The following is a 22,023-nucleotide window of genomic DNA, read 5'->3' on the forward strand; positions in this document are numbered from 1 at the left end:
GCCTCTGCCATAGCGTCCTGGGCGCAGCTCAGGCCACCAGGCCCTCCAGCAGCCAGCGCCAGCCTTCCGGGCACCCAGGAAGTGGTGGGTGGCAGGGAGGACCAGAGGAGTGGCCTTGTGTTTGGCGAAGCTGGACATGGGCACCCCAGAGGCGACAGTGTGTGTACATTATGTACACCCGTGTGTGCGCGCGCGCAAACACGTTCGTACATGAATATGCATGTGCATGCCCACCGCGTGTGCTCAGGTGTCTGCGTGTGTGCTTGTGGGTGCGGCCCTGAGGAGAACCAGCCCCTGAGCCACGCCCTCCTCTCTACAGGTGCGGAAGATCGCGCCCGAGTACTACGACCACCTGCCGCAGCACCACTCCTGGGTGAAGGTGCTCTGGGATTTTGTGTTTGAGGACTCCCTGGGGCCCTACGCCAGGGTGAAGCGGGTGTACAGGCTGGCAAAGGACGGCCTGTGAGCCTGGGCTGCCTCCTGGTGGCGGCCATTGTCCCCCACTGGCCCCTCGGCCTCACACCCCAGCACTGAGAAGCTGCATTTCCTTCCTGTGCTCTGCACTGCTGCCCTTGTCCCCGAGGAGGGTCCCACGCAGCCACACCTGGCGACAGCAGTGTGGGCTGCAGGGCTCCGTCTGCACGTGGACCTGCCCTGGACCTTGAGTGTGGCCCTCCCTTTCTGGGCCTCCCCGGGTGAGGCCTGGCCCTGCCCCACCATGACCTGGGTGCTCTGAGCCCACGGTTCCCACGGAGCTGACTTCTCTGGGGTGCCTGTGCCCTACATTAAACCCGGCGTTTGTTTCACAGCCCATGGATTGTGCTTCTGAGGGGGTGGTCTGGGCTTGAGCCTGGCCCCAGGGAATGGGGTGCTGGGCCGCCCCGATGGGTGGAGCTTGAGGCCTGAGTACCGCTTCCTCCAGGCCAGGCCCAGATCCTGCCGTGCACTCCTGGCTCTTTGTGGGACGGTGGCTGCTGCTGGGCAGTGCTCCCCAAGGGCCTGCCACTGTGGTGTGCGCACACACTGAAGTGTGGACAGCAGAAAGCTCCCTTTGATCATCTGTGTGGCCCCAAATCCCTCCTAGCAGCCCAGGGATCCCACTGCTCCCTTGCCTGGCTGAGCCACACAGAGGCTGGCTCCCCCATCCCCCTGAGCCCACACCACCTGCCTCACCCCCACCCCTTGGGCCTGCTCACCTCCTGCTCTCCGTATGCCCTCCCGCGGCAGGGTGCATCCCTGAGCCCAGAGAGGGTCTGTCCCCCACACCAGGTCAGAGGAGGGGCTGGAGGAGCTCTGCCCAGATCTGGCACCCAAGCCCGGGGGCTGGCCGGGCAGGTGACTGTCCTGGTGAGCCACAGCTCAGAGGGATGCAGGCCGGGCAGCGTCCTGGGAGTCTGTGTGACGTGGGACATGTGTCGGTCCTTTCTACAGAAGGGCTGAGGGTGCAGCTGGGACCTAGGAGGTTGTCTTCTCCTGGAGGTCAGGGCTGGGTTGGGGTGGGGTGGGTCCTGATGTCCCAGAGGTGGGCAGGCAGCAGGAGGGGTGCCTGAGCGAGGCCCTCCCCGCCAGAGAGGGATGGAGTGTGCCCACTGCAAGCCAGCAGTGGATGCAGCTCCCACCACCGCCTTGGGGAAGGCGGCCTCAGCCTCCAGGACTTGACTTAGGAATGGGGACTGAGGCTACAGTCAGGGCTTGAAGGCCTCTCCATGAATGGGGTGCCAGGGGCTGTCCCTGCTGACCTGGGAGATGCAGGTCTCCCTCTATACCTGGGAGTGGCCCCGCACAGTGCTGGCCTCCCATGTCCCTGAGTGGGCAACCTGCTGAGTGGCACAGGGAAGAGGCCTGAGCCCAGGACTTGTTCTGCAAAGGAAGCGCTGCTGGCCCTGGCACCAGGACTTTGAGCCAGCCGGCCCCTCCCTGTGCACACAGGCCCGCCCACAGGCTGAGGGGAACCCAGAGCACCCGCTCCTCCTGCTGTGCCTGAGGGGGCGCCTCGTCCAGCACACTTTTCTGCAGACAGCGCAAAGGGGCATGTCCAGGCCTCACCCACAAACCGAAGGCCGGGCCCAGGGTTGGAGGGTGGCTCCGAAGACAGTCCTTAGAGCTCTCCTGGGGAGACTACAGGACTCCTGGCCTGGGGGGCGCCAGGGAAGCAGGAGAGAGAAGCTCTGAGCTGTGGTCTGCAGGCCCTGGGTTAAAAGTGCCACCAGACCTAGGCGAAGCCACTCAGAGAGCAGAGCCTCCTAAGGGGCAGAGCAGTCATATTCCTGTTGCTAGGGCTGCCGGGAAGCCCAAGGATGTGCAGTGTGCTAGGAGTCGGCCCTTGAGATCAGCCACTGGGTCCAGGAGCTGGCCCTTGAGATCAGCCACTGGGTCCCAGCAGGCCAGTGCCGGCTCCCTCGGGGGCTGCTGGGCACACCGCTCTGTGGCTGCGGGAGGTCATGTGGGAGAACTGGGGGCATGAATGGTCACAGGATCTCAAGGCCTGCCTGTTGGTGGCCCTGGTTCCTTGAAGCTGAGGGTCAGAGCCTCTGTCTCTGGCTGCTGCCTCAGGACAGGGGCTTGGGACAGCCCATTGCAGGCCAGGTGGTCCTCCCAGGAGACTTTGTGGGGCCGAGGAGAAGGCAAAGCTGCCTTGCATTTGCCTGGTGCCTGCTGAGACCCAAGTCCCTCCCTCCCGTGAACAGGACGCTCGCGGGGCCCTGCCCGTCAGAATGCACACGGAGTCCTGTGAGGTTCGGGGGTGTGGGCCGCACTTAAGGACCATCTTCCTGGGGATCCCTTAGGGAGTTCCCCACAGGCAGGACCTGAGGCCCAGCCCCAGGACACCACCTCACCCTCCCGGGGCCTGGGAACGTTCTGAGCCCAGCTTCCTGTTGAAGACCGCCATCTTGCTCCTACGGCTCCTGGTCACCGTGGTCCCGGGCCCTTCTCTGAAAAGGGGCATCCCCAGCCCGGAGCGTGATGGACCAATGCGAAGGCCTGTGCCCGAGGGTGCGGACAGTAAACTGTTTATTACTGTGTGGACACAGACACCGTGGTGCATGACAGACAGTTTCAACACCATGAGCGCTGGGGACGGAGCTGTGCCTGGACAGCTCTGCGGTGCGTGGTGGCGCCACGCTGGGCCGGCTGTCACTGCCAGCTGAGGCGCTAACAGCGTCACCTGGGAGAAAACCTGGAAACTGTCTAATGAAGCAGGTGACTTAGGGGTGTCTCTCTAGAAACCCAAAGAAATGTACCTTAAATAAGCAAATATAAAACACAGAAAAGACGAGCAGACCTGGTGTTCTGTGTCAGGTAGAATCTAAAAAAACCCGGGAGTTGCACTTGGTTTCCTCACTGTCATGTGTGATCACAGGTCAGGACGTTTCACAGCAGCGCGCCCAGGCTCCTGTGCGTGCTCTGGTGCACTGGAGTCTGGGGCTGGCTGGGCTCCTGGCTGTCCTCTGTCGCTGGATGGGCTCGACGAATCAGTGCAGCAAGGCTGGCCCCTTACGTGGTGCTGATCCCACTCAGCTCCTGTCTGATGGCTGCGGGACAGGTGGTGGCTCAGGTGCAGCCATGACCAGTACAGCCCGGCTCCTCATCAGGGTCCCACACCCCTGGCGTGGAACTGCCTGGTATCTGCCCCTGCTCCATCTCCTGGGAGCCCCACCCAGGCTTTGGCGTAGACCTCTGGGGTGATGACCAAAGGCTTTGGGTCTCATCGCCATTCCTTCTGTGGCGGCCCCTGCTGCCACTGCCCTACTAGGGGAGGACCTGGCGTGGGGACAGAGGCCGGTGCCGTGCCTGTGGCCTCACTGCTGCTGAGGAGTGCTGGGCACTGGAACCGTAGTGTGAGGAGCTGCTCTGTGTGGGGATGCAGGGTCTTTGTAGGCTCTGGACAGGTGGGTGTCCAGGTGCCGGGGGTGCAGGAGCCCTTCCCCCAACATAGTGGAGGCCGAGGCTCTGCCCTCCCAGCTCCTGCAGGGGTCAGCAGGAAATCTTGGCCCTGGGCCCCAGGGACTGCCCTGGCTCTGCCCACTCCTCAGGAGAGGCAGGGGCCTCTCTTGTCTTCTTGCCTCCCCGCCGGCTTCCTCACCACCCCAAGCTAGTGCTCCAACCCCCGGCCTCCCAAATTTGGGCCTTTCCCTCCTTCCTCTGGTATCTGTTCCCTCCTGAACTCCCCCTCCTCTATGTCAACTCAGGCCTCTCCCTGGATGGACCTTGTTGGGCCAAGAGCCAACAGCCAGGAGAAGGTGCTGGGGGCTGCTTCTCAGAGCCCCTGGCATGGCCCATGCCTCCCCCCGGGCTCTCAGCCAGGGTGGGTTCCACCTGGGGCTGCACCCACAGCAGGTGGAGAGGCTGTGGTGGGCCCTGGGTTTCTGACCCAGCTATGCCTGGGGCCGGACGGCACCCAGCAGTAAGGTGGTGTGACCAGTTGGCTGGGTGCCTGCCTATCGCCCAGGCTGCCTCATTCCCCTCATTTGTTAACTCCTTATCTCCCCAGCCCAGGCCTTTGGGGGAACTGGACAAACAGGAACTGAGTGCTTTCTGCTCAAACAAGGGTGGGCCGGCTGGGGGAGGAGGCCTGGGTCTTTGGGCTCCCACCTGCCTCTTCCCTCTGCCATCAGCCTCCAACCCTGTGCGCTTATGGGACCCTTTTGTGCAGGTCACTGCGATGCCCTGGGGGCCAGACCCAGCTACACACCCAGGTGTCAGCCTTTATCACCCTGGTTGGGGAGGCAGGTGGGGAGCTGGCACTGGCTGCGCTGCACAGCTCTGTCCCTAGACTGAGACTGCCCTGCCCAGACTCCCCCTTTTCCTCTGGCTGCAGATCTGAGCCAGAGCGCTCAAAGGCTCTGGTGGGAACCGGAAGGACGGATGTGATGCATTGAGACCCACCCTGCTCTGGAGCCAGAGGCTGCTCCCCGCCTGTTCCCCAGCCCAGGGCCAGGCAGGCTGTGAACGAGCTCAGGCCTGGAAGGTGCTTCTGTAGTCCTTGGTCTCCCTGTACCCCCAGGAAGGCAGAGTGGTCCCCTCAGAACCCCAACACCAGTGACTGGAGGTGGCAGTATCAAGAAGGCAATATAAACCACCAGGGGGTGAAATGACAGAAGCTCAGGTGGCTCCTCCAGACCTGGCTCTGGAACGATGCCGGGGTCTCCCCTCCATGCACTTCCCACATGGGTCTTCCAGGAAGGTGCCGGGGATGTGGAAGGTTAGATTCGGGTGTCATGCTAGCAGGGAGCTACAAATTCTTAGGCAAGCCACTTAGCTTTCCTGAGCCTGTTTCCTCCACTAGAGACTGTAAGAAGAATGAAATCTCCCACAGGGCCCAGTGCAGTATGGGCTCCAGCTCAAAACTGGAGGCCCCCAGCCTGGGTGACAGGGACCCTTGTCCTGCGGCCCCACCTGGGTGCCGTCCACCCCGGCGGGGCCCCACTCACCGTCGATGATCTCCTCTTTCACCTTGTGGAGCTCTCTCACCACCTCCTCTAGGATCTCCTGTGGGGAGAGGAGTGTCCAGGTGAAGGGACAGGCAGTGGAGACGGAAAAGCCGGCCTGGGCTGGGCCATGTCCAAAGGGCTCGGGGCCTCCTGGGCCTCTCCAGAGTTGCATCTGTCACCCCTGTCTCCTCGTGGCCCCCCTCCCACACTGAGGGGGGACGGTGTGGGAGGCCTGGGAAATCCTGCTGCCACCTCCCTCAGGTAGACGCCACTGAAACTAAGGGCTGTCTTGGGGCAGAAGGCCCCAGAGGCAGGCCTGAGGGAGGTGCCCAGAAAGGTTGAGGGACATCCTAGTTCTGGTGATGGCGGGGGCTGGGGACGAAGGACGTGCTTGGGCACCCCCTTTCTGCCCAAGGGGGTCCGGCTGCTCCCTGACTGGCCTTTTGGCAGCCAATGTGGGCCCCCAGGGCCTGCCTGGCCATGCTGGTCAGAGACGGTCCCCTGCCTGCTGGCTGCCCTGAGCCTCTGAGGGAAGGGCACAGGGCACACTCACCTGCTTCATCCGGTCCAAGTCGAAGGCATCCAGGGCCATGTCATTCACGCTCCCAGCAGGCTTCATCCTGGGAGAGAAAGGGCGGGTGCGGTAAGTGGGAGCAGGGCCTGTGGGTGCCCTGGCTGGAGACGGGTGTGGGGGAAAGCTGGCTGTGCAGAGGCCCCGCTCAGGCTGGGCCCACCTGCTCCCCTTGCTCCATAGAGGCTGTTTGCTTCAGACTCCAGCCACCTCAGACTGCTTGAGAAGGACTTAATGCCCAGTCTCTACCTCGAGAGGTCTCCATGGATACCGTGACCATATTTTCCAACCCGAGAGCCACAGCTGGCTGGGGTCAACAAACTGCTTTCTGATCAGAGAGCTCTTATGCAGAGGTGGCAACTTAAGTGACAACATCACACCCACCCGTTGCCTCCCTGGAAAGAAACACAGTATTGACAGCCTCCTCCTCAGGGTGGGAGCTCATGCTCCAGGTTGAGCTGGGGCTCGGGGAAGCAGCAGCGGCGGCAGGAGGTACAATGTGAAGTTGCAGAGTTCACACCGGCCTGGAGGCACGCTCCCGACACACACAGCGCCCCCGGTGCTGGAGCCGGCTCAGGCACAGCCCCCCCCCAAGAAACATCCTCCCATGTGGTGTCGCTTTTTTTTTTTTTTTTTGAGACAGTTTCGCTCTTGTTCCCCAGATCGAAGTGCAATGGCACAATCTTGGCTCACTGCAACCTCCGCCTCCCAGGTTCAAGCGATTCTCCTACCTCAGCCTCCCAAGTAGCTGGGATTACAGGCATGTGCCACCATGGCCAGCTAACTTTTGTATTTTTAGTAGAGATGGGGTTTCACCATGTTGGCCAAGCTGGTCTTGAACTCCTGACTTCACATGATCCACCCACCTGGGCCTCCCCAAAGTGCTGGGATTATGGGCGTGAGCCACTGCACCTGGCTGGTTTTGCTCTTTCGAGGTAGTTCTCATGGACTACTTCTTTGAAAAGTTTCTGAACTAAGGTAACTGATTTGAATTTTATTTTTATTTATTTGAGACAGGGTCTCACTCTGCCACCCAGGCTGGAGTATAGAGGCATATCATGCCTCACTGCAGCCTCAACCTCCTAGGCTCAAGGGAGCCTCTCGAGTAGCTGGGACTACAGACATGTGCCCCCCCCCCCCTTTTTTTTTTTAAACTTTTTGTAGAGATGGGGTCCCACTGTGTTGCCCAGACTGGTCTCCAAGTCCTGGGCTCAAGTGATCCTCCCGCCTCGGCCTCCCAAAGTGCTGAGATGACAGGCATGAGTGCCGTGCTGGCCTGACTTGAATGTTAATGTGTCACACATGCATCTTCCCTGGAAGATCTTGGCAAAATGCTTGTCTATCTGGTCTTTTAAACGTGACTTGGTGCTGAAAGACACACTGTGGGGACCCAAGTTCCCTCCCACATGGACGGGATGGAGGCTGGAGCCCATGGTTTCAGGGAAAACGTATGTGGCCTGTGCCCTTGGGTGTGACCATGGGCACACACATTTATCTGGCAGGGCCAGCCTTGGCTGCTGAGGGGTCACAGGCACAGATGAGGACCATCTGGTGACACTGAGGACCAGTGTTGCCCACAGCCAGGGAGAATGAGGATGAAGAATGAGTGTTCCCACACCCCTCCAGATGAGCTCAAGAAAGAGGCCAAGCCTAGCCCTAAACAGGTCTGTAAGTAATTCTGGGTCCTGATAGGCAAACGCATCCAGCCAGAGGCCCCTGGGTCCTTCAGGCCTCTCCTGTGGGTTCCAGACCCTGTTCCAGCAACAACTGCTGGGACATCTGGGCCAACGGCTCCACCTCGCTGGGCCCTGGCCCTCTCCATGTCAGCCCTGACAGCCACCCAGTGATAAACACGGCAGGCTTCCTGAGCCATGCGACGCGCCAGAGGGGTGGTGGCACACGCTCCCCTTGGAGCCATCTGGAACTTAGAGAACAGATTTGCCTCAGAGCTGAAGAGAGACCCTATTCCAAGCATGAACGGCCTTGACAATGTTCCTGGCCAGTGAGCGACCCTTGGCCACTCACAACATGGCAGCCGCCTTCGCTCCACCAGCAGGACATGGCGGGGTCCGCTGGGAGTGCTGCAGGCTCCCCCTGCTGCTGTGTCTGCTCTAGGGCCCTCGCTTTGCCCACTCTGGTTGCCTTCCCCTTCCCAGCCCCCATCATGGCGCCCTGTGCCTCAAGCTCCCTGCCTGGGCCCTGCACATGAACATAATGCAAACTTCCAACTCCGCGCTCCCTCTCACCCTCTTCCTCACCCTTCCTGTTCCCCTGCCCCATGGCCTGCTGTCTGCTTCGAGGTGGAGGTGCGGGGGAGCCTGGCGGGTGGCTGCAGGTGCAGGGCCCTGGCACTTACCCTTCCTTCAGCTTGGAAGGCTGTCCCCATGATCTCCGCAGAGCAGACTCCTCCTCGTCCGGGTCAACGAAAATGCCAGCTCCCGACAGAGGCTTGCCCCACCCCGCTCCCCAAAGCACCCTGTCCCTTCCACCATGTGGCCCCACGCCCTGTCCAGAGCACCCCTCAGGACCATAGTGGCCTTGTTAACATGGTGCTCTTTGCAGGCAGGGACTGTCCCCAGCACACGGCCTGGCTGACCACAAGCCTTCGACAAACCCCAGCTGACTGCTAAGACTTCCTCATCTGTCCACCTGCTCTGCTCTGCTCGCCACCTGTTCAGCTCTGCGAGGCCGTTACAATGCCTCCTGCTCTGTGATAAGGGTGGTTTCCCTTCAATTTGTGGTGGCGATGGAGACATTCTTGATGCAGGTTCTAGAGTCAGGCCACATGGCTGCCTCTGCCTTTTGGGGTAACCTCAGTTCCAAATATTCTATCATGCTGTCATGCCAGCTTTTGGCTTGGGAAATATGGTCAGCATGTCTGTGGGGAAACTGGCTGTGTGTGCTGGACGCAGAGGAAGGACTTTGGGCTGGAGGAAAGGGGTAGGGCTCAGCGCCAGTGCTAGGACTAGTTGAACTGTAGGGTGCAGCCCCGGCTAGTGACCACAACCCATGTCCAGCTGTTGTTCACACAGCTGTCCCCACCACCACCCTGTGCAGCAGGGGTTAACAGACCTCACTTTGTGGGGGGAAAACAGAGGCTTGGAGAGGTCCCCTAACTTGCCCACTGTCACACATAGTGAGTCCAGAGCTGGGACTCCATGTTGGCCCCCCTGCACTACCTCTGTGGACAGGTCACTGCCCTCCTTGGCCTTGGCCTCTCCCTCAGAGGGAGGAGGAGGAGGAGCTGACTGACAGGACCCTGAGGTCCTGGGTCTGAAAGAACAGACCACCTTCGCAGAGCAAGCTGTTAAATGCCAGGAAGTGAGACAGGGTGCAAGGGTGTTAGTCATGGGACGGGGAAAAGAGGAGCCCCAAACCCTGGGGAACATGTGAGCAGGAGGGTTGTTCGGTACCTAGAGTGAGGCTGCGACTGAAGGGGGCTCTTAGCTTCGGGGCTCTTTGCCACAGACGGGGTTCTACGGCAATGGAATGAAACAGACATGTGAATCGGCGCCAGCGCCCGCCTCTGCCCCACCAGCCTCGCTGCTCAGGCCTTCCTGGGGCAGCTCACCTGGACAGAATCGAGGACACAGGCTTCTCCACCGAGTTGCTCCGCTCCCAGGGCTTCCGGCCAGCCTCTGTCAATTCATTTCATGGATGAAGAAACTCACAGCTGAGGGGACTCAGTAGCCACCCCAATCCCCTAAACACCCCAACAGGAAGCCCTCACCCGTGCCAAGGGTGCAGAGCCCCGTGGCAGGAAGGTCTGATTTAAGCCCAAACCTGACTCCTTGTTCGCAATCCCCCATGGCCTAGGTCAGGTTGACCCTGACCTGTGACCTGGTTCTGAGCCCTTCACTGTGCCAGGTCTCTCTGGAACGTGAGCCTGCTGGTAAGGGACCCAGTGACTGCTGGTAAGGGACCCAGTGACTACAGCCACAGGGCGAGCAAGCAGGACCTCCCCGGACATCCCAGCACAGCCTTGCTCCCATGTGTGGTGTGGCGGCCAGGCCCCTCGGCCCGGCACCTGCTACTGAGGGGCTCCTCAGTCTGCCCCCCATGCTGCACCTGGCTCTGTCCCATTCTGGCTGGCTTGTCTTTTTTAAGGTAAGTGGTATTGGATTATATTTTGTTCTACTCCAAAAGATTTGTTGCATTAACTTGAATGCGTTGACTTTGCAGGATAAGCAGAGGCAGAAGACAAAATCTCTAGGGGTAGTGGGGCAGCTGCCTGGCCCCGAGCTGAGCCTTGGCACCCTGCAGACCAACTGTGGGATTGAGGCAGTTTTCCTCAAAGCCGCCTTCTGGGACAGGGGCTGGGCCTGCAGGCACTAGACCTGGGGCTACAGACATGTCCCAGGTGTGTGGCCTTGAGGAAACCACTTTCCACACAGATGGGAACCACGTAGCCCACTCACTGCGCTGCAGGAAGAAGCAAACAGGGCAGGGGTATTGATCACGTTCATCAGCCAGGAACCTATGCGTCCTGGCAAATCGACATGCCAGGCAAAGTCTTAGGAGGAGAGGACATGGCGTGCAGTCTCACAGGGAGGCAACACCCAACCCGAGCATGCCCCAGGGACACACACGAACAGCTGGCAAGAGCCCCCTCTGCCCAGCTAGGGCAGCCTGACGCCCCTGCCTCTCTTCGCTGTGCTCACGAGCACAGGCCTGGCACAGAGCAGGTGCTGCAAAGATGTTTGTCGAATGAACAACCAACCCTGGGGTCTTCCTCCCACTGCGAAGTCTCATCATACTCTCCTAACTACCTCCCAACTGCCACAGCTTAGAGAGAAACCTGAGCCAGGGAAGGGGCTGCGTTTTGGGTGGAGCAAGATCTACTGCCATCTCTGTAATGTCGGTCATCAGCTGGCATTTCACCGGGAGACATGAGTCCTGACACTGATACCTCTTAAGAGCTGGCCCCGGCCTGCCTCAGGAGCCCTGGACGCAAACTCCCACCCTGGATATGTGCCGTCAGGCAAGTGCCTTCCCTCGTGCGGGACTCAGGGTCCTGGAGGGAAGGTGACGCACAGGTCACCCGGGAGACCCATCACGGTGGCTCTGCTCTAGCACTTCCTGTGCTCCTGCATGGGCTCCTGGGGAGGCTCTGGGGGACCCATAAGAACTGGGCTTCCCTGTGGCCTGGCCCTCTGCTCAGGCATACTAAAGAGGCTGGATCAGACGGTCCTCTCCGAAGGGTCCCCCCCCACCACTCTGAGACCTCATGCCTCACTGGGGTCAGTGGGGGGGGGCGCCCTCTCACCTGAGGAGTTAGGTGGCTGGCTGGCTGCTCGGGTCCCTGGAGAGGGGGAGGTACTAGGATCTTCCTAAAATGGAGAAGAAGGGAGTCTGGTTAGGAAGGCCACCCGGGGCCAGGGCAGGACATCACTGGACACTTCATAAAACCTGTTTTCCACATGTTCCCAGTGAACACATATGACTTTTATAATTAGCAAAACATTAAATATTTAAAAGTGAAAACCCAAAATCTCAGTGGGGAGAGAATCAAGCCAGTGGACAAAGCTGGGGAAGGGGAAGGCTGCAGGGAGCTACAGGCTCTCGGCAGGGTGATACAGAACTTCCTTCTGGCCCTCAACACCCGCAAGCCCTGAGCCCCCTGTGGGCCGGATGCCTCCCGTATGTCATCTCACTGACTTCTCATGAGCACCCCGTGGACTGGCCTGCTCCCCCTGTGCAGCACACACACCTGCCCGTGTAATAGGTCTGTGGCAATGCTTGAATAGTGGACGTGTTCATCCAGCAGTGGGAACACCTAACACTCATCATGCATGGCATGTGCGTCAGGATGATTTTTCAGTATCAGGAACATGCCACTGATTAAGTAGTAAGAGTAATCCTTCCACTTGATGAAGCAGAATGCACAGCATTTGAGCTGTTGACAGGCGGCCACCCAACCTGACGTGTCATTCTGATCCAAAGCAAAGAACCTCTCCCTTGTCACTGTGGGCAGAGGTCTTTGCTTTGTCTCCTCTGCTCAGTACGTTCCCACACGGGAAGAGGCCTGGCACCTATCAGGAACACCCTGCGTATCTGTGTGGTGAATGAGTAAGTCCTGGGAGGCTCTGGTCAATAGGCAAAAGCAGGTGCCAGCCTGCAGGTGCTGGGATGAGGTCCTTCGGCCTTCTCATTTTAAAGACAGCTGAATAACAGGTTATGTCAATCAACACACACGTGTGGGGGCCATGATGAAAGCTATACAGGGTGACATTAGAGTCACTAAAAAATTATCTTTTCTTGTATCTTATTTTTTTAAAACCCTCTCTGCTTAAAAGGGAAGTTATGCTTCAACTCTAGGCTGGGAAAGAGGTGGCCGCAGCACTCCCAGGCCCTGGGCACAGAGGCTCGCACCCCACCTCTGGCAGTCGCACAGTCTGTGAGGCGGCCGTGCCTGGCGTGCCTGGGTGCAGGTTTTCAGGTGGTGGAACTGGTCCTCGGAGCAGTAACTCCATTGGCCCAGGGCCAGCTCTGCCATGGCAGAGTGCCTGCCCAAGTCACCGGACTCCACATTTGGGGCTCTTTTTGTCTTTCAAATAAGCCTTCTTTCTTCTCTGTTAATGATAAACTTAGTGCATGTTCACTGCAGAGAATTGGGGAAATATCAGGAAGCGTAAACAAGAAAATGAGCGCCGGCCATCAGCCTCTCCCCCTCCCACTGCACTTGTTTGGTGTGTGGATCTTCTGAAGGCCCTGCTCTCTTTAGAGGTTAGTCTTGGGTATGAGAAAGGACCATGGCAAACAAGAACCAGCTGTAGCCAGGGGCCTGTGAAAAACAAGACAGAAAGGATGGGGGTCCGAGGAGGAGAGTGCTATCCTTGGGGTTGAAGGCTTCAAGAATGTTCCTCTTCCAGAAGCCCCTGGGCTTTGAAATCCATTCTTCTTAGAGCTCGAGGAGCGAGAGTTTTAGTTTTCAGGGGCTGGGACTGCAACATACTGGCACCTGACTAAGAAAGGCCAGCGGTGTCTTCAGAGCCCCAGGGCTGTGGCTGGAGGGAGGCCACAGTATTTTGATGTCTGTGATTATCCTGTGACCTGCAATTTCAGAAATTCATGGCAAGTCAGTTGGCTAAACTCCACAGCATGTGCAAGGTATGGGAATGGTGGACGTGTGAGAAGCCCAGGCCTGGCCCTCCAAGGGCCTAAGATCTGGCAGGAAACAGAGAGCCTCCACGAGCAGTCGTGCCTGTGCTGAGGGCCTCGGGAGAAGACTGGGGCTGGGACCAAGTAGTGAGGAGCTTTGTGAGGCCTGGGGGTCAGGAGGCTGTTTTTTTTTGTTGTTGTTGTTGTATTTTGTTTTGTTTTTGAGATGGAGTCTCGCTCTTGTTGCCAAGGCTGGAGTGCAATGGTGCGATCTCTGCTCACTGCAACCTCCACCTCCCAGGTTCAAACAATTCTCCTGCCTCAGCCTCCCGAGTAGCTGGGATTACAGGCATGCGCCACCATGCCCCGCTAATTTTGTATTTTTAGTAGAGATGGCATTTCACTATGTTGGCTAGGCTGGTCTCAAACTCCTGACCTCAGGTGATCCGTCTGCCTTGGCCTCCCAAAGTGCTGAGATTACAGGTGTGAAGTGTTGAGCCGGCTGGGAAGCTGTTTTTTAAGCAGTAAGGCTGATGCAGAGAAGTGCAGGCTGAGTGGGAGCTGGCTGGTGGGGCAAAGGGACCCATATGTGCCCAGGACAGGGCTGAGAGGCGCGGATCAGCTGGGAGGGCTATAGCCTCAGGGTAACACCAGCATGACCCTGACTGATGGGAGGACAGGGCAGGAAGCCTGCTCTGGTCCCTGGCAGTTTTATTTCCTCTCTCATTCTGCACTGAGGTGGAACCTTCAAGGCATTTGTAGTTAAGGCTAAACTTAGCCCTGTCAGTAGGAGTCTTTTTATAGGAAAAGCTTAACATAGAGGAAAAGAGAATTAGTCGCCCTAAGTGGAAGCAGATGTTGGGAGCTCTGGCAGCCAGGCTGGCTCTGGGCTGCCTGCTAAGGACAAGAGCCAGGGGTCTAGGGCTCCTTTGCCACAGCTCACCTGAAGCTCCTGCTGGAAGAGGGGTCTTTAGAAACAGAAATAATTTGAAAATAAAAACCTTTCTGGGCTTCTGGCAGACGTGCCCCACTGCAGTGTACTCTTAGAGTCCCAGTCCCAATGAGACCCTGGCTGGTCTGTGCTCCCTGGGGCTCCTGGGAAGGCAGTGCCAGGGCCTCAGGCTTCTACCCTGTTGGGCTGCAGCTCCAAGGCTGGAGCAGTGTCTGGTCGGGGGTACTCAGTAAGGGCAGGCCTGCTGCTGGGGCCAGGGTGGCGCAGGGACAAGCGCTGCAGAGACCCTCCGCCCCTCCTGTGAATCACCCGATGAAGTGCCCATCCCACACGTGTGTGCCCATCCCACACGTGTCTCAAAGGCCCCGCCTGAGACCACAGAGCCTCCCTGGCGATGCGCTCATCTCAGTGGGGAGCCTGGGGGTGGGGCGGGCTGCATGCTCACCGTTTGGCTTTCATCTTCCTTCTTCTCAGCTGGCTTGTCTGACTGGGAGGCTGCTTTTCTCCTAGGCACAGAGAAGGGGAAGATCAAGATCAGCTCCTCACGTTCTCACACTGTCCCAGAACTCTTCTGCCTCCTCCCTGCCAGACCCACCCCGGTCCTCAGATAAACCTGTGTGGGAAAACGATGGCGTGAAGGAGGCGGCTTGTCCAGGCCCCGTCTGGTGAGAAGCCAGGCCCAGGCAAATGTCCAGGCCCTCTGTGTGGTCATGGCCTGGGACACGAAACTGGTCTAGGCAGAGAGGGCGAGATGCCTCTATGTCTGTTTAGCTCTACTGAAAGCAGCTGTAGCATCCGAGGGGTGGAGGGGAGGCGGGCATGCTCTGTTCCCAGGATACTGAAGGCCTGGCCACACGGGACAGAGAGGCACCTCTCTGGGGTGCAGTCTGTCCTACAGGTCGGGACACTGGACACTTTCTTGTGTCACCCTAAGGCCCTCGTGTCTTGGAACTCAGTTAACCATGCCCTCCCCAATCTAGAATGCCACTCAGAGCCTGGAAATGCTCAGAAGAGGAGCCCTGGAATAGGTCCACGTGATGCCCTTGAGTCGGTTCGTGCACCTCCCCAGTATGAATCCCCGTTTCATGTACTCTAAAACCTCACCCATATTTTTTGGCCTCAGTGGTATCTGCTGACCTCCCAGGTCTACACAGGCAGACCCTCAGTGTTCTCCAGAGATAGGCTTCTGTGGCTTTTCAACTTGAGATGAGCTGCCCATCAAGCATGGAGCTGGTCTGAGGTGTGATGAGGGGCCGTGGCCAGGCTGTCACCTGTCTGTGATGGGCCCACCTGGCAACCTCCTCAGCTATAGCAGGGGCCTCCTTCTTTAGCTCTCATCTCAGGACAGGTCTGCCCACCTCGTCCCTCAGCCCAGAAACCAGAGAATCATCCCTGACACCAGCTTCTTATAACTGTCGGCCTGGTCAGTTCTATCTCTAAATCTGGGTACCCACCTGTCTTTTTTGTCTTCACTTTCAACACCTTCCTGCATGCCCCATCATCTCTTCCTGGACTGTCGGAGTCTCCTAACTGGCCTAGCCACAATCACTTTCACCTCACCAGCTACCCCCCAGCAGCCAGTGTCCCATCTCCTAGAAACAGAACGCTGACCAAGCCAGCCGCTCACGGGGAGTGTAGGCAGGATGAGTGTCTGTGAAAGTACTGCTAAACAGGAGCTTTCTGTCCACGTTCATTTCCTTCCCGCCCTCCACTGCTGGGAGACTCAACTGCATGCCCTCAGAGACAACCTACATGAAAAGAAACCTGGCGAGGGCACTTTCATCATCAGCTCCACCCGGTAGCCATCACTAAGGTGGATTTCAAAGAGCACCTGATTGATCCCTGCTGAGCTATGCAAACCATGTTTGTTCTTGGGAGGGCCTTGACTCTCCCACCAGCATCTGGCATCTCACTGGCTCCTGACAATGCTGGCCTTTTCCTGTTCTCAGACAGAAAGGTGCTTCCCCTCAGCTTGGTCTAGGACTTAAGGAAAGCATTCATATTTTCTTTTCCAAAACTATTTCTATTTCTCTGTGGCCCATCCTCGCCTCTGAGTGCTCAGAGGTGGAACCCGATGCCCTGCACCAGGAGGCTCCCTCTTCCAGCCTGACTTCGTCCATTTCCTCCACACCTAGCTCTCTAGGCACAGGGGGTGTCAGCCTTCTCAGCCTTACCTTAACTCTGCCCACTGTCCCTCTTACAGCACACGACGTCCTCATTCTTCTGCGAGCCCTCCCGGCTCTCTCACCCACAGAGCCATTCGCCTTTGTGTGACCGCTGTAAGGCCCACACACCTGGACTTACTCTCACAGGAAATTGCTCAGAAGCCTGCCTCCTGTCTTGGCGATTTACAAACGCCCAGGCCCAGTGGAGGCTCCGGAGACGCCCATGCTGTGGATCCACCTTGCTGCTCCCTGACACACGCGGAGTCTCCCCTCCCTGCCATCTGTGATGCAAGCAAAGAGCCCCTTGGCAGGAAACCCAGGCTGTGCCCCTGCCATGAAGCGCCACACCAGGTGCCTGCAGCTGTGGGCCTCTGTCATCTCGTGTCATCCTCATGGAGCCACAGGAAAGTAATGAGAGGAATTAGGACTGCAGTGTGAAGACCCTGGGCATACACAGAGTTCTCACTTGGGTCAGCCAATTGGAAGGCAGCTGGGAGGGCCAGGAGAAGGCGACAAAGTGGCAGGGGGTGGAGGTGGGGTTACCAAGGGAACAGGGCTCCTGCTGCAGCTTCCTCTATTCTGGCAGGTGAGGCCTACTCCTGTGCCCTCTGGTGCCTAGGTGAGCCACGATATTGGTAGTCCAAGGTGAGCACATTCCTGATGCCAAGTCGTATTTACAAATAAAATCCAAGCTTTGCATCCCTTTTGAGAAAGACCTGGACGATCTCCCTACCTGTTCGGGTTTCATTTGGGGAACAGCGGAGAGCCACAATGGCAGGCTGCAGCCACACCTGCTGCAGCGAGCAGACACACATGGCTAGGTCTCAGGCCCTAGAGCCCGGCTGGGATGTAGATGGAACTGCTCTCTCTCCGTTGCTCAGGGCAATGCCCTCTGGGCTCCTACCCTTCATAACTCCTTCTCCTGAGTCCTCCATAAAGAACCCTGGAGGATGGGGCGCCTTCACCACACATTCACCAGAGTGTCCTCTGCAACGACCACTGCGGCCATATCTTATTTCTGTCAGGATCTTAAGAGCAAGGACTGTTCTTTTCCCTGCATTTATCTCGGAAATTGTCTCCAGAGTTATCTCTGCTCAGGACAGGGCTGGTACATGGTAGATGCTTCAGGAAATACTTGCTGAGCTAAAATGAAGGATTTGGAGTTTAGAGGACTCCTGTGGGCTTGCTGCTTCAGACTAACCCCTTGGGAAGAGAAAACTTCAGTAACAGTTTCCCCTGCTTGGCCAAACCCAGGGAACAAAGATTCTGGGGTCAAGCAAGGATTCTCTGTGCAGCGCTGGGGGCGGTGCAGGAGCTTCCCGCTAGGCACACCAAGGCTCGGGAGGTGTAGAGACCCACCTCTTGGCCAGCAGTTTGTTCATTTCCTCCATGAGGCCTCCTCCACCACCCCCGCTGCTTGCCCGGTTGGCATCGGACTTTGAGGTCCCACTGGGACTGGAGCCTCCAGATGCATCTTCTGGCTGAGGAAAAAGGAGGCCACGTTTTAGATTCTGCTGCTGATGGCAGAACAGGGAGCAGCAACTACGTGAGGGGATGCAGGGGACCGTGTGCATGTGAATCCTATGGCAGCAGCACTGCAAGGGGCCTCAGGGGCCATCTAGTCCATTATTCTCCAACCCCACAGGGGAGAAAACCAGAATCGAGAGAGGGACAAGGACCAGCCCAGGTCACACAGGTTGCAGACACTCCCCAGGCCTGCAGGCTCATGGTCAGTGTCTTTGCCAAGACCAGCCACACACACGGCGGGGAGGGAGGGAGGGGAGAAGAGACTATTCTGTGGGAGGGAAACACAATGTAAGCCAAAGGTCTGTATTAGAGCTATTCTCACAAGCACAGTTCCAGAACATATGAGCAAGGGTTAGGGAAGAAACAGCCGGGTGGACCTAGTTGCCAGGATACAGCTTCATACAGTGGAAAGGGCAATGGACACAGATTCAGGAGACCCAGGCTTGAGTCCAAAATCTGCAGTTTGTAAACGGTGTGACTTGAGCAAATTACTCGAGCTCTTTTTGCTTCAATTTCCTCATCTCTAAAGGGGGACATATTTCGTGCCCCACGTATGAAGGTCAACGTGCGGCTCAATGGCTAACCCCATAATTTCAAAGTGCTGTCCCATGTGATTTCTTGTTTGAGAACAAGTGGCCAGAGGCCAGCTAGCTTTGGGCAGGGAAGCAGTTTGCTCAGTGTCTTGCAGATGGGGGAAGTAACACAAGCACTCTGCAGATGGCATAAGGGTCCCCTCGGTCCCATTCCCGCCGCGCGCACAGGAGCTCTTACCCGTTGGACTCTTCTCAGCTTGGCCCCAGCTATGGCAGCGGCCAGTCCTGACATGGAGCTCTCGTCGTGGCTGGACCCCTGGGCTCCTCCGGCTGGCAGTGGGGGTGGGGGAGGGGGGGTAGCCCCCGTGGGTGGAGGTGGGACTGGGGGTGGGGGTGGCGGTGGAGGCCCACTACATGAGATGGGGGCGCTGGCTGCAGATGAGGGATGCCCTGGTGGGAGGATGGGCCCTGAAACGCAACAGTGAGGCTCAGCCAGCTCCAGCACCCAGCTGGGGGCCCAGCCTGCTGCTCTCAGCTCAGGTTCCCCAGAGGAAGGACAGAGGGCAGGCTGCTCCTCAGAGGGATGAGGAACAGCTCCAGGCCTGCTTCATCCAGGAAGCCTCCGCGGGATGAACTTGGCTCTGGCACAATTATTCCCTATTCTGGTGTCCTCAGTACTCCGGGGCCTGGCTGGACCCACAGTGTCCTCTATTTGCTTAACATTCCTTGAGCCCAGGCAATTTCTTCTTGCTCCAATCTTGTTTTTCCACGGGGAGAGGAAGCTGTCTGGTTGGTTTGTGCCTCTTCTCTGATCCTTCTAAGCACCTAGCACCCCCTAGGCAGAAGTTGGTCACCAAGATCCAACTGTGACTGACACTTGGTCTTTGGGGGCCGTGGCAGGTACTGTGGGTCCCAGAGCTGACTGGGGGCGTGGGTCAGGGCGCAATGCTGAGTGCTGGGCTCCAGCATCATCCATCCAGCCCCCTCCGCCAGTGCTGCCTCAGCCTGTTTTGTGCCAAGCACTGTGCTAGGTGCTGGGTATGGTGCTGAGGAAAACCAGCCACAAGCTATCTGCTCAGGGTGCTCACAGCCTGTGAGGAACAGTCAACGAATCGCACAGGTGAATGCAGATGGAGGACTGTGGCAAGCTGACAAGTGTTACCAAGGGCAGGCACATGGCGCCATACTGGCATACAAAGAGGGGCTCCAGCCTGGCCAGAAGTTCATGGAAGACTTCCTCACAGAAGTGACTGTGGAGCTGGGACATGACCGGAGAGCAGGGGTTCAGTTAGGTGAAGAGGGGGAGGCAAGTGTGAGGAAGGAGGAAAAGGATGGGAAGTGCTTGCGAGGCACTAGAGGGAGAGAGGGCAGGCACAGGCTGTTCCAAGAGTGATGGGGAAGGGACGACATGATGCAGCGTCAGACTTGCATCAGAAATGCAGACTGGCCGGGGAGCAGGAGGTCTGCAGCAGCTAGGTGGGGGTGATGGGGTCAGCCAGCATCTCACGAGCAGGGCGCTCCTGTAACCAGTGTGGGCTCGGGTTTCTCATCAGTAAACAGGGTAACAGTCACCTGCTCACTTCATAGGGTGTTTGAGAAAATTAAACAAGACAAAGGACATGAAAGCTCTTGGTAAATTACCCAGTCCTTTGCCTATCAGTGAACATGACAATTTCTGGAAAACCCTTGTCCTTCTCCTTTAACGTGCTAAGTTCCACCGAACGTCCAAGACGGATGCGTGGCAGCACCTCCTGTGGGAAGTCTTCCTGACCCCGGGTGGGCCTTCAGCACCTGCACGTCACTTGCCACAGTGTGCACTACGTGACACGACAAGGGTGGGTTCACTGTCTCCTTGACTGGAGACTGGGCTTCCTGAGGGCAGGAAATGCATCTGCAGTCATAGTTGTATCCCTAGCCCTCAGCACAATGCCTGAGACACGGGAGGTGCTCGCTGAATGTCCACTCCGGAGAAGGTTGGTGGGCAGTGGCCAGACCCAGCTGAGCAGACTCCCCAAGCCTCTGCTCTGCTCTCTTGCTATCCTCACCATCTGAAGTGGTGGTCGCACTTTGAGACCTAGGCTCCCCATAGCGACTCACAGAGTGCCCCGTGTGTCCCTGGGCCTCATCTACGTGGAGGGCTGCCACCCAGCAGCAGCATGGGAGTCGGCCCTAGGGGAGGAGGGCTCTCACCTGTGGCCGAGGTTCTTCTTTCTAGAGATTCCTGACGCTGCTGCTGGTGCTGCTCCATCACTTGTCTGAAAAGCAACCACAGCAGGGCAGTCTGACTTCTCCACACTGGAGAACACCACACTCTGTGCCTGTGCTGCGCCCGCCGGCCCCGGCTTCAGAATCAGGTTTCGCCAGCGCTCCACAAGCGCCACTGTGTGCCACAGCTGCCTCCACTTAACAGAGGAGGGGGATGTGACTGGGTCCAGCTCCGGAAAGTGGGAGCACCGGCTGTCTCCTGAGTCTCAGGCACACTTCCTCGTGGAAGGCCAATGTGATTCCACTCCCTAGAGTGACCAAGCTCTTCTCTGGGCTAGATGGGCACACCTAGCTTTTGGGAGCCTGTGACCTCAACAGACCCAGCCTCAGGAACGGCCGTTCTCAGTGGACCTGGCCAAGCTTCCTGGGACAGTTCTCAGGTGTGTTTTGGTTGCCAGCAGAAATGGACAGAGGCCACACTCCTCATTTTCTTTATCACTGAGCGGCCACAGGCCTGCCTTCGTCTAGAGGGCCATTTGGTGCGCCGTGGCACACTGCTACGTGCACCACAGCGGGAACTCACAGCCCAGTGCCTTATGGCAGGGTGGCCTCAGGGTGCTCTTAAAAGCAAGCTGAGTGAGGACACTGAGCCCCAGATACATCTCCAGAATCCAGGGATCGAGTTCTGGAGTGGGAGGCACCTTAAGAAATCATCCAGGCCACAGACAGCACCAAGAGCTCAGCTCATGTGGTGCAAACTGAACATGTGCTATGGAAACACAGGGTTAAGGATTGCTCTGAAGGCAGCTCTGGGCTTGGTGGGAGGGAGTGCCAGAAACATCTATTTCATAGAGTTCTTGTAGGGTGTATGACTTAACTAAAACATCATGGAATGGCCGGGTATGATGGCTCACACCTGTAATCACAGCACTCTGAGAGGGCGAGGCAGGCGGATCACGAGGTCAGGAGTTTGAGACCAGCCTGACCAACATGACCCGTCTCTACTAAAAATACAAAAATAAGCTGGGTGTGGTGGCGCGCGCCTATAATCCTCAGGGGGCTGAGGCAAGAGAATCTCTTGAACCCAGGAGGTGGAGGTTGCAGTGAGCCAAGATTGTGCCACTGCACTCCAGCCTGGGTGACAGAGCCAGACTCCATCTCAAAAATAAATAAATAAATAAATAAAAAATTACGGAAAAGCCCCTTTTAGCATTAAGGTCTGAAAAGCTCCCAGCAGCATCTACATTAGTGTCTCTGCTCAAACCACTGAAACCTCCCCAGCAGGAGCCACACACCTAGAAAACCATGGTAAAATGAAGATGTGTGAAAAATACTCGTCAGGTCTGAACCTAGGGTACTGTTTGGATGCTTGGAGTCTCTACGTCACTGAGTAAGTCTTGCCCCTGCCCGCCTCCAGTAAAGTAGTGTGGGACAAGCGAGTCTCCCCACCGTGTGTGTGTGTGTGTGTGTGTGTGTGTGTGTTCCTGCCTTGGGGCAGGTGTGTGTGACCCCGTCTTGGGGCAGGTGTGTGTATGTT

General features: G+C 57.7%; 2 protein-coding genes across 6 annotated transcripts in view; one reads left to right on the plus strand and one right to left on the minus strand.

The window, feature by feature from the left end:
* DEGS2 (delta 4-desaturase, sphingolipid 2) overlaps positions 1–899 on the plus strand; it is a 29,338-nt gene extending 28,439 nt beyond the window's left edge. For both annotated transcript variants that reach the window (XM_032179731.2, XM_032179730.2), the window contains one exon: positions 320–899. In XM_032179731.2, coding sequence (XP_032035622.1) covers positions 320–466 — 147 coding nt within the window. In that variant the 3' untranslated portion in view covers positions 467–899. The remainder of the gene's footprint in view (positions 1–319) is intronic.
* A 2,096-nt stretch (positions 900–2,995) lies between these two features.
* The window catches only part of EVL (Enah/Vasp-like), a 172,445-nt gene continuing 153,417 nt past the window's right edge, over positions 2,996–22,023 (minus strand). For 3 of the 4 annotated variants that reach the window (XM_032134984.2, XM_032134982.2, XM_032134983.2), the window contains exons 5-14: positions 20,472–20,536; positions 18,520–18,749; positions 17,581–17,702; positions 14,502–14,562; positions 11,270–11,333; positions 9,575–9,641; positions 9,417–9,479; positions 5,986–6,052; positions 5,433–5,490; positions 2,996–3,533 (exon numbers count right to left, since the gene is read on the minus strand). In XM_032134984.2, the coding sequence (XP_031990875.1) occupies positions 3,496–3,533; positions 5,433–5,490; positions 5,986–6,052; positions 9,417–9,479; positions 9,575–9,641; positions 11,270–11,333; positions 14,502–14,562; positions 17,581–17,702; positions 18,520–18,749; positions 20,472–20,536 (835 nt within the window). In that variant the 3' untranslated portion in view covers positions 2,996–3,495. The remainder of the gene's footprint in view (positions 3,534–5,432; positions 5,491–5,985; positions 6,053–9,416; positions 9,480–9,574; positions 9,642–11,269; positions 11,334–14,501; positions 14,563–17,580; positions 17,703–18,519; positions 18,750–20,471; positions 20,537–22,023) is intronic. The other variant, XM_032134985.2, reaches the window with a different exon arrangement.

The sequence above is a fragment of the Hylobates moloch genome, unplaced genomic scaffold (assembly GCF_009828535.3).
Source record: "Hylobates moloch isolate HMO894 unplaced genomic scaffold, HMol_V3 SCAFFOLD_16, whole genome shotgun sequence".
Lineage (NCBI taxonomy): Eukaryota > Metazoa > Chordata > Mammalia > Primates > Hylobatidae > Hylobates > Hylobates moloch.